Genomic DNA, 16,411 nt, shown 5'->3' on the forward strand with positions numbered 1-16,411 from the left:
CAATTTCAAACATTAAGTTGAGATGGAGTATTGAACCTAATATCCTCGTGTTTAGTGCTCATTTTTTCCCAAGTGGTTGGGTTTACAAGGGTGTATTGAAATAATAAGCAAGCTTTGTGAAATTTCAATAAAGAGCCCGGCCCCCGTTCGATCAAGTGGTAGGGGCAAAGAGAGTTAAGACGGTATATGGGTCTACTGTGCCACATATGAACAGGTCACAAATTCTATTCTGACCACATTCCTTGGAATTGCCACAGAAGATGCTAAAAATAAAGTTTGTCGATCCCATCCACGCCACTAGACCCGATATGTTTTGCCGCTTCTGTCTGTCGACATATCTGCACGGGAAGCAAGGGGCGGGACGTTGTTGAGCTCAAGAATATAGGAAATGTCGCCCAAGTCCGTGGAATGCTTAAGCCAAGATCTAGGCTGGTCTTCTCGATCTCGGCATTTCCTAATCTCAACATCCAGGAAAGCATGTCGGTGGGCCGGTCGGTTCAGCCGGGGCTTTTGAGAGCGAAGGAGATTCGCGACATGTTCAACCGCTGTTATTGGCTAGGTTCGTCCTTGCGTTCTTTTGCTTTTTCTCGCAATACACCGCCCACTGCCACATGTTACACGGAAGAGTAAACAAGGAAGGGATGTTCATCTGCATTCGAATAGTTGCGGGGTCGGGCACAGGATGACTACGACCTTGACACGGTAAGGGGAATCGTGAAACGAGCTTATTCACTACCTCGTGTGCTGATATTGAATTCTAGCTTCGCTTTTGCCTTCATAGTTTCAAAGTCCAGAAGGGACGAAGAATGAAATCAATTTGGGGGATAGTGTACCCGTTGACTCCGGTCGAACTACAGTACAGCATCCATCCCTGTAGTTTCATGCACATGACGTTTATGCGCAGGATCCGCAATGCAAGATGAGCCAGCGGCCCAGGTGGTCGTGCCCGCTTGGTCCCTTAAGAGACCTCGGCAAAAATGGCACTATTTCACGCATACCTCGAATTCAAGAAATACTTGGAAGGTAATATATCAATTCAGGCGACTCGCTCTTGAAGATCGATAGTTCTCTTTCCATCCTATTCCAAATCATCGCGTGCACCACTCGAGGCTCCAGTCATGTCGAAAGATTACACCGATAGCCCCTTCGATTCTCCGAATTCAATCAACAAAGAGAAATCAGATGTCGCGGCTGGATCATTCAGCTCATTTTCAGACTTGGAGACGCAGAAGGCGATCCAAGGAAGCGAAAATTTCCATCGTCTCGGCTGGAAACGTCTGACTATTGTCCTTATTGTCGAGGCCATTGCTCTGGGAAGCCTTAGTCTCCCCGCAGCATTTGCAACACTCGGCATGGTCGGAGGTGTTATTGCGACTGTTGGAATTGGCTTGGTTGCCACATATGCTAGTTACATCGTCGGTGCGGTTAAAATCAAGTATCCCAAGGTTGAACACTATGGCGACATCGGAAGACTGCTACTGGGAGATTGGGGCTTCTGGATAATCACTGTGGTTTTTATTCTCAGTTTGCTGTTGAATGCTGGATCACATTGTCTCACAGGTATCATTGCGCTAAGTAATATCACCGGGAGCAGTGTTTGTACTATTGTATTTGGGTTGGTGTCCGCCTTGATTCTCCTCTGCCTATCTATCCCACCAACATTCGCCGACATCGCCGTGCTGGGCTACATTGACTTCGCTTCGATTATGATTGCTATCGGCATCACTATCATAGCCACGGGGATTCAGCGCACTCAGACTCCAGGAGGCATGTCGAGTTCCAACTGGTCAGCCTGGCCAAAAGAAGGCACGAGTTTTACGACGGGGATGGTGGCTATCAACAATATTGTCTTCGCATTTTCATTTGCACCCGCGTTGCCATCATTCATGAACGAGATGAGAGCACCCAAAGATTACACCAAAGCTGTGTATGCTCTGGGCGGTATTGAAATTGTTCTCTACACACTGATTGGGTCGCTGGTATACGTGTTTGTCGGACAGGATGTACAGTCCCCTGCATTACTATCTGCGGGGCCGCTGGTATCGCGGATAGCCTTTGGCATCGCCCTTCCAGTCATTTTTATTTCTGGCTCCATCAACGTCAGCCTCACGGCTCGCTATCTTCATACAACTGTTTATCGGGATTCGGTCATACGTTATGTGAATACGAGAATGGGCTGGATCACCTGGATCTCGCTCGTGGCAATCCTGACATTACTGTCGTGGGTAGTTGCCGAAGCCATTCCGGTGTTTTCCAACATCTTATCCATCTGCGCTGCATTATTCTCGTCGGGGCTGTGTTTTTACATCCCTCCAGTACTGTGGGTTGTTCTTCTAAAGGAAGGCAGCTGGTTTTCGAAGTACAATATTCGAACTGCGTTTTACAATGCGCTTGTATTCCTGTTTGGAATTGGAGTTCTCGTTTGTGGCATGTACGCTAGTGTTGTCAGTTTGGTAAGTATCCGCACGCTCCATGGGTTAATCTCTCGGGCTTTACTAACTCTTAATCAGATCCAAGCGAGCAATGACGGTGTTGGTAGACCTTTCTCATGTTCGTCTAGTTAGGCATTGCCAAGAGAACGGGCGAATCGGTATAGAGCAGACATTCTACATGCCAAATGGAAAGAAGCCTGATAGCTCAAATGAAGTCACTCTGTACACAAATAAATGCACCGGCCTAGTATGAATCCCCTAGGCTACCTCTAGCTGCATGGTATAGTAGGTAGCCATCGATTCTGGGTAATATGATGCCCACGTGTGAGACAACTCCTGGGCATCACTTTGTAAATTACTGAACTTACCTGAAGACGAATTTCACTTCCACATTATTTCGGATCATTGATACATTTATTTTCCGAGCCGGGGTCTGAATCCCATGTGGAATTTGAGCGGTATATCATATCCCAATTCAGCGATCTGCGTGAAACGCGGCAGAGTGCACGCAAAGTGTACTTTGTCGCGCCTTCACCAAGCTTCCTATTGTTCTACAGAGATCGTCCCTGACTCTTAGACCCCGGCCTGTTTCTGTACCCTGGCTCAGCCCCAGCGGCCATGTTTCACAATCAAACCAGCCACAATAAACGCAATCTCAGCGCTAGGGTGTGAATCAACTTACTATTGGTGCATGCGGCCCCCCTTTTTTGGGGCCTCAACCGCCCCACACATTTTTCCACAGCCCCAAGCGCCTTCCCATCTTAAATGTTTTGTTCTTTGGTGGAAACAGACTCAGGCTCTGAGTGGCGCAGGCATGGTTGGTATTCTCATTTTAGTCGGCTTCGCAGCGCCCTCGTTTGCGTATGCCAACTCGACGGCTCTTGAAGGCTGGCAGTTCGATGACGACTCACGCTCAAGCTGGGACATTTTTTGGACCTGTCTTTCAACAATCCTTGCATGCACATGGACTGCACTACATTTGGCAGTTCCAAGCAGAGAATCTAACGAGAGCTGGCAGATTTTTCGAAAACTTCAAGTATGGATATGTGCCATTCTTGCCCCCGAATTAATGGCTGGGCTGGCGGCTGAGGGGCTTTGTAGGGCGATGGCGGTAGTTGCGCGCTGCAATGCTGCATTTTGCAGGCTATCCGATGAGCCCACCGAGTCAATTTCAAGGCCTCTGGAGACTTCAGTTGCAAATGAACAGATATCTGGCAGAGAAAAGACTTCACACCAAGAAAATGAAGATCCGTCAACTCGGCCAAAAGAAGGTTCAACACGTGAAGAAGAAGTTTCGAAGCAGGAGGAACAAGCTCCAAGTGAGGATAAAACCAAGACACGAACCTTTTGGTGGTCTACTGCGCAGGGGTTTTGTTTGACCATGAATGGAGTTCTTCTTCAGACCAAAGATGATTGGACATACCCAGTTCAACCGAACAATGTTGTTCCATTGATTGAGGCCGGGGTTGTGAAGCCATTTCACTTGAGAACTCGTGACATCAAAGACCGGGCCAAAGCCGACTCACTTGCAAAAGGCTTTACCTTGCTGCAAAGTCTTTGGGTGACTTGTAACATAGTTGCAAGACGCGCATATAGCTTACCAATCTCGCCACTTGAATATTCGACCGTGGCCTATGTTGTATGTGCTGCCGTTACTTATGTAACTTGGTGGCATAAACCAAGAGACATGGTAACGCCCATTCTTATATTCTTGCCATACGACAAAGACGATAAAGACATGCCATTGCAAATCAGAAAAGCCTTAGACGAGGGACATGGATCCTGGGTTCGATCATCTGAAACGGCTGTAGAAGACTCACTTTCGCTGTTGGAAAATTTACTCCAGCTGCTAAAAATAGCAAGGAAACTTCTCAGTTTGCCATTCACGCCAAAAGGACGCAATATATTAGCAAAATCTGTCGAAACTGCTACCAAAGACTTGGAAGATGCAAAGGAAACATTGCCAAGCAATGATCCACCTCGAAGTTGCCGCCGCCAATATGAAGAAAATGCTCGGCCATCATACCCAGCCGATGAGCCCCAGAAACCAACCAACAAGATCAGAAATCCACTCGAGCAGCTGAGCCTTGCGAGCTATGTCACACTTACCAACCTCTACATGTTCGTGGCTCTGACCTTCTGTGGAATACATGTTGCTGCGTAAGTATCACAATCCCTTGCTTTCTCATGACTCCGGCTAATACATTGAACTAGTTGGAACTCACAATATCCCACAAAGGCCGAACAAATCTGTTGGCGAGTCTTTTCGCTCTCTGCGTTTTGTGTGGTCTGGCCAATTTATCTGATTCATATTTGGATGTTTTATCGTATGTATCGTGCCACAGGTAACAAGAGGGCGCTTGTCTCGGATTACGATATGGTTTCAGGTCGATTGATTGCTCTGTGGTCTATTTGGTTCTGCATTTACTCAATCGCACGTTGGGGAAATCTTATTCTCATGTTTTTATCCCTCAGGGCTTTACCTGCTGGATCTTATGTCACGATAGACTGGATGTCGACAATCCCTCACATCTGAGTCGTAATAACTGTGTCTCGATATATCTCAGTAGGAGTTATCGCCTACGCAGTTTGATCACACTGTAATGAGTCTCTCAATGCAACTATACACTGATTATATTTACTATATTCGATCCATTTATGCAATGACAGACATTTTATTCATGTTCATTCATGCAGTTCTTTAGACTAGAAATGAGAGTTCAACATCCCAAAACCTCGGAACAACGGTCAGGTATCTATACTAATACTCATAATATTCACCCAAGATTTTCGAGTTCTAACATTTTCGACATGTCAGAGCATAAATATTCATGGGTTCACACGAATCCCGATCATGAGAACCTAGAGATCTTTCTCACAGCTTGTCTGATCGACACCAAAACACCAGTCCCAGTTTGTCTCCCAGTTGCTTCCAAATCCATTTGTTTCACCCTCCATAGCCCATTGACCACTCAGATAGTTTTTCCGGCCGTCAATAATCCATTCAGAAAAGGAAAATCCAGCAAAGTTCGCATAGTTGGCAATGTCACGGAAGACATCCAAACCGGTCTTACCGTTGCTGCTTGAGAGACGCCCGTCCATGAATTCCTCAACTTGGTCATGCGTCATGGTGGCGTATTTCGAATTGCACTGCACCTTGACACCGCCCTTGCCAATGTGCGTGTAGCTCGGGTTGAAGTCATTTCTACTTCTGCGGCTCATGCGGGTAGATGAGATGGTGGTATTAGTCTCATCGACTGGCTGGAGGTGTCCGATGTGATGGTGAGTTCCATTGGTAGACACCAGAAGAGGCACATGATTGGCCTTTTTGTTGTGATAGACAAAGCTCAACGGCATGCTAGAGTTGTGCAAGGCATGGAAACCAGACTCGGAGATATCACGCTTGCCCAAAGACTCGGGCAAGTGGGTATGGTTAAGAGGCATTCCCTCGTAATGAATATCAGTGAGCGAGATATGGTCCTCGATCTGGCTAAGGTATTCATCGATATGACCGAGACCATCCTCTCTCTTGCTCCAGGAGCCGGTTTGTTGGAAGTTGTTGTAGGCAAGGGCAAACGAGCCGGCTGTGGTGATGACGGAGATGGCACAGGTTTTGGCATCTTCCCGCGTCTTGGTTGAGCCCGCAGTCCAACATGTGTCAATGCAGTCCACTAGATGCGTGGCGCCTGCTTGACTGGCCACAATGACACCCGCCTTGTTGCCCATGTATTTGTTGGCTAGGGAGATGGCGGCTGACGTGCCTGTTCCTGCTGCGATTCTCCATCCATGGGCAGGCAAATAGGCAGAGACCTCAGCGGACAAGACTATAAGTGCCAAAGGGCCGTAATTGGAGAGTTTCATATTGAAACGGATAGCAAGGATAACGGTATGAAGAAAGGAGGACGAGATAGAAGAAAGAGGACAATATTGATGATTGTAGAGAGACAAACAAGAGACCAATGCTTGCTTTTATACCCAATCCGAACACTCGAGCTTATGGAAATGTTACATAAAACGTTCTTATCCAAGTTCTAGAAAGGATTAAGAGAAGTCTGGCACAGCTAGCCAATACAGGCTAATCGATTGCCAAGAACCAATTTTTAGTTCAAAAGCATAGCCTCGTCGTAATGTGGGCATTTTTATGTTGTCTTAGATAGTTTTATGCGCAATTTACTAAGTAATTGTCCCTTTGCTCTATGACGATCAGTGCTATATTCCGTTAGTCAGAATAAAAAAACCGGGGACCGCGATGATACAGGGTCCACAACTCCACTTTATCTAAGACACGCATTTAATCGGAAGCTCCCGAGATAACACGCATTTCTGCTCTCGAACTCAGCCTTGTCGACTTAGTAACAGCCTTGCCAATTTAATGAATCCACTGGGGGTCGAGTCCATTGAAACCCTTCCTGTCCCAGATTTGTATATTTTCTTTACTAATCTACAATCTTCTGATTCCGCTCATTCGTCTATTTATTCATTCTTGTCCCTCTAACCCGAGACATCCGAGTCGAAAGAGCCTCGGGGGCCAAAACCAACGTTCCACTCCAGTTAAAAACAACCCACCTACACAAATCCTTTCAACCCACATCATGTCCACCATAATCTGGGAAGGGCCTCTCAAAGGATTATTCACCTCACTGCTACCATCACCTGGGTGGGCCCCCCTTTTGGAGCAGTCTGTTGGAAGGCGCCATATCCGCTGTCTCGGTCTGGTTTATTGCTCAACTCGGTGTCACGAGTACCTATACTGTTCAATTGATCTGCTCACTATCAATTCATCTCGCTCTTTTCATTCTTGCTGTCTTTTGCGGTTACCAAGATGGATGGCCTCAAGAGGCTATAACAGAATGCCTTGGGCGAACGATTATTCTTTCTGTGTTTGGGGTGTTTAGCTACCAATATTTTCATGCCAGAGCCCGTATGTTTTCCCCCTTGGAAAGAGGACAATGGGAACATCGCTGCTAACCTTTTTAATGAGGAAAAGGAACCTTTTGAGAGCAACAAGAATTCTGATGAATTGTTGTCTATAATGCAAGAAATCTAACTCACTATTAGTGAGTCCAACTGCACCTATGCTTCTTTAAAGCGGAGTCCAAACCGGCAAATACGCCATAAGCTAGCCGAGGAAATCGAGAGAATCAAAGATGCCCCTACAAAGGCACCTAGGAGCTTTTGGAAGTATCGGTGTTTATCTTGCTTTGCACTAACTTAAGGATCCATATATGGACTTTGTATTTGCTTGGCATGTACGTTATCTCAATATGGATTGTTGTTTGAATCTCTAATATTACTCTTTTCAAACACTTCTAGGGTTCTCTAACCCTGTGATTAGAAGGTTTTTATTACTGTTTAATGATTTTATACTTAATATCTGAAAAATTGATACTTGGTTAGGAAAAGATTGATATTTTTTTTGACAGTGTTTGAATTCACTGGGTACTAGAAGATTATGTATGTTTTGAGGGCAGGCAGCCGCTGCTGAATGTAGATTTCAAGGTTCCTGTACCATGGTGGCTAATGCTACTAGACTAATTCGAGCTCCGGTACCTAACTTAGAAGACTAAAAGATTATGTAACGATATCTACTTTTTCCTATAGTTAGTTAGCTAGTTCAATCAAGAAGGATAATGTCATACCAAAAAGCGCAGATTGCTGTCCCCTTCCGATATGGTAGAAGTCGAGGTAACGATGGAAAGGCCACGACTCTGCGTGCTTATATCAAACAAAATCGTGTTGTTTACAATAGTCAGCGGCAAATTGAGGTTACATTAGTGCTATACCCAAAATTTCTTAGCTCATTTATGCTTACAGTACGTGCCCTTAAAGTTACCTAGTAGAACGCAGGCAGTATTTAGCGCACTGGTGGGTCCATCAGTAGTAAAACATGAAACCTATCACATATAGAATATAAACAAGGGGGGATTCTCAGATTCGCGAAATCCTCTCTACTTCGACTAATTACTTTTCAATATTTCGCCAAAAAGATGATCAGTCTCGGCGGCCCCATGAGCAATCCCGAAGCACTCCCTAGGCGCGGCGCTTCCTTAGCAGCTCTTGAGCGACCTACTGCCAGCTGATCCATAATCATTTGAGGTAAATTATAAGAAAGATTTGTACTGCACTTCTCCGATTTATATCAGCATATCAGCCCACTCTAGTGGGGTTCATCGGATCGTAGATAGACAACGTGTTCACGCGTCCCTTCCACACTTAGCAGGTCTCGAATTACTATACAAACATGCCTCCGATAACTTTTTTTGTCCCCTGAGGCCAAAGCTTATAGCTCAGTTTCTGCTCCCTACTTACTGAAGCTAAGGGGCTTCCTGCTATTCCTTTCTATGAGTGCTGCTGGAGAAGATTTCTTGAAAATTTACTTTCTTGATTGCTCGGCTGAAAGTCCTCCTCATCATGCTTCCTGCTCTTAAACGATATTTCACATCCTGCGGCCTATTGCGCAGCAGGCTCTTCATCGGTCAAAGCCTGCTACTATAGTATGGCCCTCACTCATACATTTGTTCTCGGCGTTACGCGTTCACAGCAGGCGCCGATAGGTTAAATGTTGCCGTATTCATATGAAGATGTATGCTAAAACAGCCCCCAGGATGCTCCAAATCTGACGAATGTTCACTCCGGCTGCGACAAGCGCACCGGATTCATAACCCAAATTCAGGGAATTATTCCCGAACCCTATGCTCGGTGTCCATGTCACTGGAGTTCCCTCGTTTAAGACATCTGAGCGCGCAGCATCAATCCTCCCTAAGAACTCGATCGTCAACCTAGCGGAAATTCTTGGCGTCTCCCCATCCTCTTCGGGCAAGGTATTCGCGACAATCCACGATCGAATACTGAAACTTGCCGAATAGTCGTCAAATGTCAGCTGCAAGGTCGGGTTTGTCACGCCGCTAACGCCGTCATAATCTTTATTGAATGGAATTTGGCCGGCACCCCACCATCCCTCGGTACGGGAGCAGGTCGACATATTCATCTGAAAACTACTCAGCGGGTTCTGCTCTAGCTCCGTGCTCCCTGTCACTCGAAAAGGGAACCCATTCCCAGTATTCTCGGCGATAGTCAGGTTAAAATCTGGCTTCGTCTCTTCACTCGCGGGGTATGCCCAACGCCTGTCACAAATCAGCCAGCCGCCAGAAAAGTGACTGCACATGAGAAAGGGGTATTTACTTACGACATCTCAATCGACTCAAATACAAAGGGCATATCCCATTCCTGCATGTTGCCGCCATCCATATAATCGCTAAAGTACTGGGTGAAGTTCGAGTACGAGGTGAACAGTGAGACATCAATTGGATTCACGTTATTCGGTCGTTCATCTTCCGATTCCGTCTTTGTAATCGCTAGGATTGCTGGGTACGACCACGTGTACGTGATGTTCCGTAACTGCCCGCAGAGTTCTAAGGGCCCCTCCTCTTCAATCTCGGAATCGACGCGGTCGTCTATAGGCTCGACGTCGGAGACGGTGAATACGGCGCTGCCGTTGTAGTACCTATAGACAAATTCTTAATATGCAGTCTGTGTGGTCTGTGGATACGGAGTGAGCGTACGAGCCAACCCATGAATAATAGTAATAATCTAAACCCGTCACGTTCTGCGGTCGGTAATTCTCATCTGGGTCGTAAGAATAATCTTCTTTGCCTAAAGCCTGCGCTGCGAGGAACAGCGGTAGCTGTAATAACGTTGCGGCGCGGCGCATTGCAAATTTCGCTCAGGCTATCACAGACTAGATGGACTGGGGATTGCCACTTATAGCAGATGCTAAATGGGAATCCAAGAGCTGGAGTTCACATCTCTGAGGGGCACGCTCCCTTTTCAACTTGTCGGGCTGCTCTGGTGAATACGAAGATCTAGCCTATTTTGATTCGCTAGGAGTGCTGGGCCCCTTAATATCTGGGAGAGGGCGGCTTGGCTTTCTTGGCTGTCTCTTGTAGAATCCGAGTCCGTCCGATGGGTAACGCTGCACCAGTATGACTGGTGTGTATACGCACTTTCATGATGTTGCTTTTTGGTCATTTTATTTGACTTGAGGGAACTTAGATGGGATGAAGTTTGGTTGGTGGAGGCTGAAGCTCTAGCTCCTGCAGGGATAAGTGCGCCACCATCTCTAAACTACACGGCATTTCTACAGTATCCAGAGGCGATGAATGAGCTACGCTAGGAATCATGGATTGCCAGGGTTTCAAATTCCAGAACCCTCGGGTTTTGAAAAAAGCTGGTAAGAACGACCTCTCTTGACTTCTGGACGTTGTACCATAAGATTTGTAGCTCCTAGGTGCCAGCATTAGAGCGAGTCCCTTATCCACATAAGAAAGGGACTGCAAAGAACTCACCGAGAGGGTCAACGCATTATAATTCAAGCCGCACAGAACTATGCCTCTTTCACTACAAACCTTGGCAAGTGAGGAGGGATCACAACTCCAACGGGAGGTGACTAATACGTAGCTGCTCCTAGCTCAACTAGAAACGTCCTTGAATCAGGCATGTCTTCAGGATTTGTGTACGACTAACCTTCCTTACGGTGATAAAAGCCGTATTAAGAATACCAACGGACAGCTGCTCATACCGCTGGATCCTAGACAACGAGGAGTTCAAACAATGCCAAGACAATCAGAACAACCGTCTCCTCGGGATCAGGTGCAACTCCGGCAAAGGCAAGATAATGCTCCTGTGCGGTATTATTGAAGAGTTGACACAATTATATGGAAACACCGCGAATGTCTCTTTTCTTGCCAAGCCACCGACCTGCGAATTAATAGCGGCACATCCATCCTAAGGTGCCCGTATCATTCCAAAGACAAACAGAAACTTCTTGATTCTTCGGGTGTTATCTTATGCATTTAATCGAGGGTATCTGCAATAAATTCTCTTTTTTATCACAGCCAAAGCACGTGTGTACAACGTACAATGTCCCACCAGTTGCAATATTTCCAATATGATCACGATTGCTATACAGTGATACAAAGAAATCAATGCGCTGCTCCGGAAATCCTAGGTCAAGGAGAACATCGTCCTCTTGCTCCAGCGCTGACTCTAAGGTTATGTGCCCCCGGAGGAGTGGCAGGGTGGCCCCGTGACGTGTCATCGAGAACTCGTTGATCGATACAATAATAACACCTAACACAAACTTAGGCACTTGTCAGTGACGCTTGGTTCAGGACGCTCGGGAGGATCCCTACCTCCTAAAAAGAAGGCGGTACAATACATTCTTCACCACCTTGGTCCCTACGGCCACAAGTGAGGTAGGGACAACAACGTACAAGTACATTGGCCTAATTCTATCATTGATGAATACATTGTAAGTTGAGATGGTTTCTATATTCGTTGAACAGGGGTATAATCCATGTTTGAAAAGAATATCAACAAAATGCCAGCTCGGGCAAATAGTATGCCTGATCCACCCGGCGCCAAGAGATCCATTGAGCCATGTTATCTTATGGCCGGCCTTTGCAAAGTCAAAGTCGCGTGATTATCAGAGACGCCCGCATCTGCTATCTCATGAGTGCAGATTTCTATCTATCTGACCCTATATTTTGATTCTATGCAAGACTAGTATTTATCTTCTCAATTCGAAGATCTCCTGAGAATAATAGCATAATGTCGCTCTAGGTCACCGGCCAAGTGGAGACTGCATGGCGGCGCAACTATACTCTTACCCCTCTCGTTTTCTCATAGCGTGCATTACCTCCTCCCTCTAGCCCCTCATTTCCATTTCATCGTTAGAAAGATCAAACCAAGACCAAGAAATCTAATACTCAAGAGACAAAATACTCAGCTAACAAAGCTGCAAATTCAAAGGTCTAACTCATATTCTTATCATTATTTCTAATAAGCTGATGGACCAGTTGCGTAGAGCTTCAACATGCCACAACAAGAAGGCCCAAAGAAAGCGGACGAGGCCGCGAAAGCAGCAGCAGCAAAGGCTGCTGAGTAGAAGCAGAAACGCGAGGATAGGGCAGCTGTCACTAAAGGTCTTACTGACCAAACGACGATGCAACAACTGTCATCTTCAGGATATGAAGCTAAGGCTAGGAGACAGAGATAGTGAGACATGTGAGGCGGGAATATTATGATAGTAAGAAGGAGATCTGAAGTGATTATGTATCAATCTTTCATCTCATGTAATGTCCGTTTGCTTCCAAGAATCTTATGAAAAGGGCCTCTGAAAGCAAGAAATAGGTTTGGTCTTGAACTCCCCAATATGTGAGTATCAAGTTTCACTATGCTATCAAAATATAACTTAATATTACACCCTACCTCCAGTAGCAAACGAGAAAAACCCTGCTATTAACTTTTACTTCCACTCAAGCTTTGCTTCCATCCACCTTCCCTTAGCTGGCCCCAACACTATAACATAAGAACCAGCGCCATTGTGTGCATGTCCATTCAAGTCTGGCCCATCGACCTTCTTACCCACGACAGACCCTCTCCTTCTACCAAGGGCATTCTCACGTCCGTCGATTCGATGTTCTCAATCAGTTCCGTCTTATCAAGGAGCATCGCAATCATTTGTGGGACTGTCGCAATCGCCCTGCTCAATGGCATCTCGTCGTCCATGCTAAGCGCATCTTTCAAGGCGTTGCCAATGGGAAAATCTCTGCTGTGATTGTCGATTTCATGCTCAAATCGATGAATTAGACGATTTATTTGCGACTGTCTGAATGCTCGAGACCTATAAATATCACTTCCCTCAAATGAAAGTTGACTCAGTTCTCCGAATCTGAAAGAGCCGATGCGAGCTGCACCCAATTTGCCAGCAGTCTCTAGATCTTTGGTCGTGGTCGCCATGTCAAAAGCTCAGTACTTGATTGGATAACGTTGTGCGACAACTGAGCCACTTGACTTATCGAGTGTCTCCTATGATATGAGGGTGAGCAGCCAAGACAAGAATTGCGGACGACCTGGAGTCCTTTCATGCTTGTAAGGTCTTCATTTAGATGATCTTCAAACGATGATGACCTCCCCATAGGCACCTGAAAGATACAGCTTTTCGTCTCCCAGCTTTGGCCACGAGCCTCCTGATTTACTTGGCTCTTTTGCCCGAACCAGCTTTCGCAGCGAATTTCGAAGCCCCGCACCGCCTCCTCCCTTTCCTTGGGTGGAGGTAGCAGTCTGGTAGTCGTGAAAGAAGTCACACAGCTGGCTGCCAGAGAATTTCTTTTCTATTCCGGACACATAGCCTACCCTCGCATAGAACCCTCTAGGCAACCCGGCTGGCCTCCGAAGCAGCAATGCATGCAGCGTTTTTTCCTTCGAATCCGAATCCGAGTCCGAGTCCCCCAGATTCGTAAGCACAGGGAGGACGACAATCTTCATTGTGTCCCGATCCACCATGGGTTCGTCGACGAATGCGAAAAATGGTTCTATCCCATCGACCTCAACACGATACACCGTCGCAGGAGCCTCATAGTCTTCTTCTGGCATGTGATATACATTTTTGAGTAGGGTTCCTCGCTTGAGAAATCCTTTTATCCGGACCTGGCCGTCCAATATAGCGCCTGTGTCATTGTTGTTATCGTCTCCATCTCTCCCGGAAACCGGCGTCACATTGACCGCTTTCAGATCAAGGTGGTAGACCTTGCCGGTAGACTCTAAGGTTCTGCCAGCGAAGACATTTCCGGTCACGGACGCCCATGACCAGCTAGGTGCACCGCCGTCTGGCGGCCGGTAAGGCCTGGACTCGCCCTCGAACGAGTCATCATTTAAGGTAAACCACAGCAGCTCGTCGACAAACCTGGACTGCCATAGCCCCGCGAGGTATTCATCTCGGAGGATGGCCCGCATCCGATTAGCGAGCCCGCTAAATGCGATGAGCCGGTCCGAGTACCGAGTGAACCGCATGCTGCTGTAAACTAAAATCCAGCGACTCCACAGCATGTACGCATACTCTGTTGCTGTCTTCAAGCGTTCCCCTTTGCCAATACTGCCACTATCTCCGGAATGCCAGCCGTAGTGGTAACGCTGGTAGGCCTCTGGATCGGTAATCTTGACTCCCGTGAAGGCATTGCGGAGTGATTTTGGCAGACCTGTTGGATACTTCTCGCATGCGTCTAACTCCCTGCATTCCCAGAGTAGCTGGTGCTGGCCGTAGTGGAGGGCGCGCGGCGGTAGGATGCGTTCCTGCAGGACCCAGCCTCGCTGGTTTAGAGGCGCGTCCGTCATCTCTGTCTGCCACATCTCGTCTTGCACTATACTGAATCGGCCGTTCGCGGCGTCAATCCATTGCGATTCGACGATGCAGAGTGCGAGGTGTTTCGGGTCGCGTGATCGGAAGAGCCCCTCGTGGCTATTTTGAGAAGCGGTAGCCATGATATTGAGCCTGCTGTTGCTGTAGACGCCTTCCATCGACATGGCTTCGGCTCGCCAGTCAGCTACAGAGTCTTGGATGATGCAGAGCGAGTCAATCCACAGGTAAGGTATTGAAAACCGGCGGGAGACGGCAATTGCCTCTACAAAGGTTTTTGGCAGTAGCGAGAGAGAGATGCCCTGCTGGAACGTATCAAGCGTTGAGGACTGGAGTGTGAGGATGTTTGCATCGCCCCAAGAATGGCTGAGTGTTGCGTAGCAATCTATCCCCTTTCCTTCAACCTTCGTATTTACCAGCCTGATAACCCCTGGGTCGTCCCCAGAAAGACCAAGGAGTCTTGATGGTAGATAGTGACTGCTGGATTTACACGCAGTATGCATGGAAAGACACTCTTGATACCATTTGAATGCTTGAGCCCATGCTGCGTCTGAAGCGGTACTATCACCCACGAACAGAGAATTATTCTCCGTTGGTCCATCATAGACTATGAAAGCGTTATAAGTAATTCTGCCAAACCAAGAATATTTTCTTAGCCAACATACTATGCGGTGGAAGGACTTCGAGGTCCAACTCTAAGCGATCTGCGATGAGCTTGTCGTAGTCGTCATCAAGCGCAAGGTTAAGGATATATCCGCCACCCTCTTCGCGTTCCAATACCCAATACGAAAACGCGTTCAATGTGGACAAATCTGAGAATATCTCTAGGCGGGCTTCTCCTATCAAAGTCTGGAACTCATAACAGACAGGGCAACCCGATTCCGAGGCCTTGAGAAAGGACTGCAGAGAGGGCTGGGGGATTTGGCATTCCATTGGGAGGCCTGGTCGTCAGATGCTGTCGAGTCGGCACTCAGCATCTGCCGGCCGCGAAAAACTTTTAGGCAGGCTTCACACAGCATACCTCGTCCGTTGCTATCGATTGGCATGTTGGATTGGAAATGACAGAAATTCTAGATGCGGCGGTACAAAGGCGGGCAATTGAAGCAAACTCATGAAACTTCCTTGAACCAAAACAGATGGGGTCTACAGACCGGACGCCACGCCGCAGGAGACTCGTGTAGAGTATATATTATCAATTTCTCAAGTACCAGCCTCGGGCAGCTAGAAGTCAATGGTGTGAACGACTGATTCGATTTGAGATGTGTTTTGAGGGGGGCAATACCTTGTCCTTAGCCGCGCTCGGCAGCAGGGTTCCTCGACAGATAACTATACACGCACCTCAAAGCCTCACTTCGCAGATCTAATAGTTCTTTGATCTAACGGAAACCAGCGCTTCACCGACAAGGAGGGGGGTGGGGGTTTCATCATTAATTGGCGATGGACACGCCCGGGTGAGATAGCGCCGCATGAGCCTGCAGCCACTCTCACCCTGAAATCCTTCCGCTCGCCCATCACGTGGAATGGAATTTTCACTTGATTATTTGGAGATTCTGGCATGTTTCCGTGTGTTTCAACTTTTGTTACACCCCTGGCCGCTTTTGACTTACATTCTATGGGGAAAATGTAGTGGTTCCCGTTGGTCGCAACTACACTCCAGGCTGGCCACTAGATGGGGTCAATTTAATCACGATCCTGGGAGATTTACTGATGGCCCGCCATATCCAATCTTTGACAGCCTCTAGACTATCTCTGCTCCCCCGGATAATCCCTGCGCCCTAAACTT

At 47.2% G+C, this 16,411-nt stretch overlaps 6 protein-coding genes across 6 annotated transcripts; 2 read left to right on the forward strand and 4 right to left on the reverse strand.

Annotated features, from left to right (window-relative positions):
• Nucleotides 1-1,118: 1,118 nt before the first annotated feature.
• N7484_003154 (uncharacterized protein) lies at nucleotides 1,119-2,564 on the forward strand (the record flags this gene model as incomplete). The annotated part of the gene is made up of 2 exons (XM_057113574.1): nucleotides 1,119-2,453; nucleotides 2,511-2,564. The coding sequence occupies 2 exons, from the start codon at nucleotides 1,119-1,121 to the stop codon at nucleotides 2,562-2,564; spliced, it is 1,389 nt and encodes a 462-aa protein (XP_056973714.1).
• Nucleotides 2,565-3,246: 682 nt separating this feature from the next.
• N7484_003155 (uncharacterized protein) lies at nucleotides 3,247-4,968 on the forward strand (the record flags this gene model as incomplete). The annotated part of the gene is made up of 2 exons (XM_057113575.1): nucleotides 3,247-4,592; nucleotides 4,647-4,968. The coding sequence occupies 2 exons, from the start codon at nucleotides 3,247-3,249 to the stop codon at nucleotides 4,966-4,968; spliced, it is 1,668 nt and encodes a 555-aa protein (XP_056973715.1).
• Nucleotides 4,969-5,294: 326 nt separating this feature from the next.
• N7484_003156 (uncharacterized protein) lies at nucleotides 5,295-6,293 on the reverse strand (the record flags this gene model as incomplete). The annotated part of the gene is made up of 1 exon (XM_057113576.1): nucleotides 5,295-6,293. The coding sequence occupies one exon, from the start codon at nucleotides 6,291-6,293 to the stop codon at nucleotides 5,295-5,297; it is 999 nt and encodes a 332-aa protein (XP_056973716.1).
• A 2,710-nt stretch (nucleotides 6,294-9,003) lies between these two features.
• On the reverse strand, nucleotides 9,004-10,143 carry N7484_003157 (uncharacterized protein; the record flags this gene model as incomplete). The annotated part of the gene is made up of 3 exons (XM_057113577.1): nucleotides 9,004-9,556; nucleotides 9,619-9,936; nucleotides 9,995-10,143. 3 exons carry the CDS (start codon nucleotides 10,141-10,143, stop codon nucleotides 9,004-9,006), a joined length of 1,020 nt encoding a protein of 339 aa, XP_056973717.1.
• A 2,687-nt stretch (nucleotides 10,144-12,830) lies between these two features.
• Nucleotides 12,831-13,232, reverse strand: N7484_003158 (uncharacterized protein; the record flags this gene model as incomplete). Its single annotated transcript, XM_057113578.1, has 1 exon — nucleotides 12,831-13,232. The coding sequence occupies one exon, from the start codon at nucleotides 13,230-13,232 to the stop codon at nucleotides 12,831-12,833; it is 402 nt and encodes a 133-aa protein (XP_056973718.1).
• A 156-nt stretch (nucleotides 13,233-13,388) lies between these two features.
• N7484_003159 (HET domain-containing protein) lies at nucleotides 13,389-15,561 on the reverse strand (the record flags this gene model as incomplete). The annotated part of the gene is made up of 2 exons (XM_057113579.1): nucleotides 13,389-15,235; nucleotides 15,294-15,561. 2 exons carry the CDS (start codon nucleotides 15,559-15,561, stop codon nucleotides 13,389-13,391), a joined length of 2,115 nt encoding a protein of 704 aa, XP_056973719.1.
• Nucleotides 15,562-16,411: the final 850 nt, after the last annotated feature.

Source organism: Penicillium longicatenatum, assembly GCF_028827895.1.
Source record: "Penicillium longicatenatum strain IBT 33135 chromosome Unknown contig_2_segment0_segment0, whole genome shotgun sequence".
Taxonomy (NCBI): Eukaryota; Fungi; Ascomycota; class Eurotiomycetes; order Eurotiales; family Aspergillaceae; genus Penicillium; species Penicillium longicatenatum.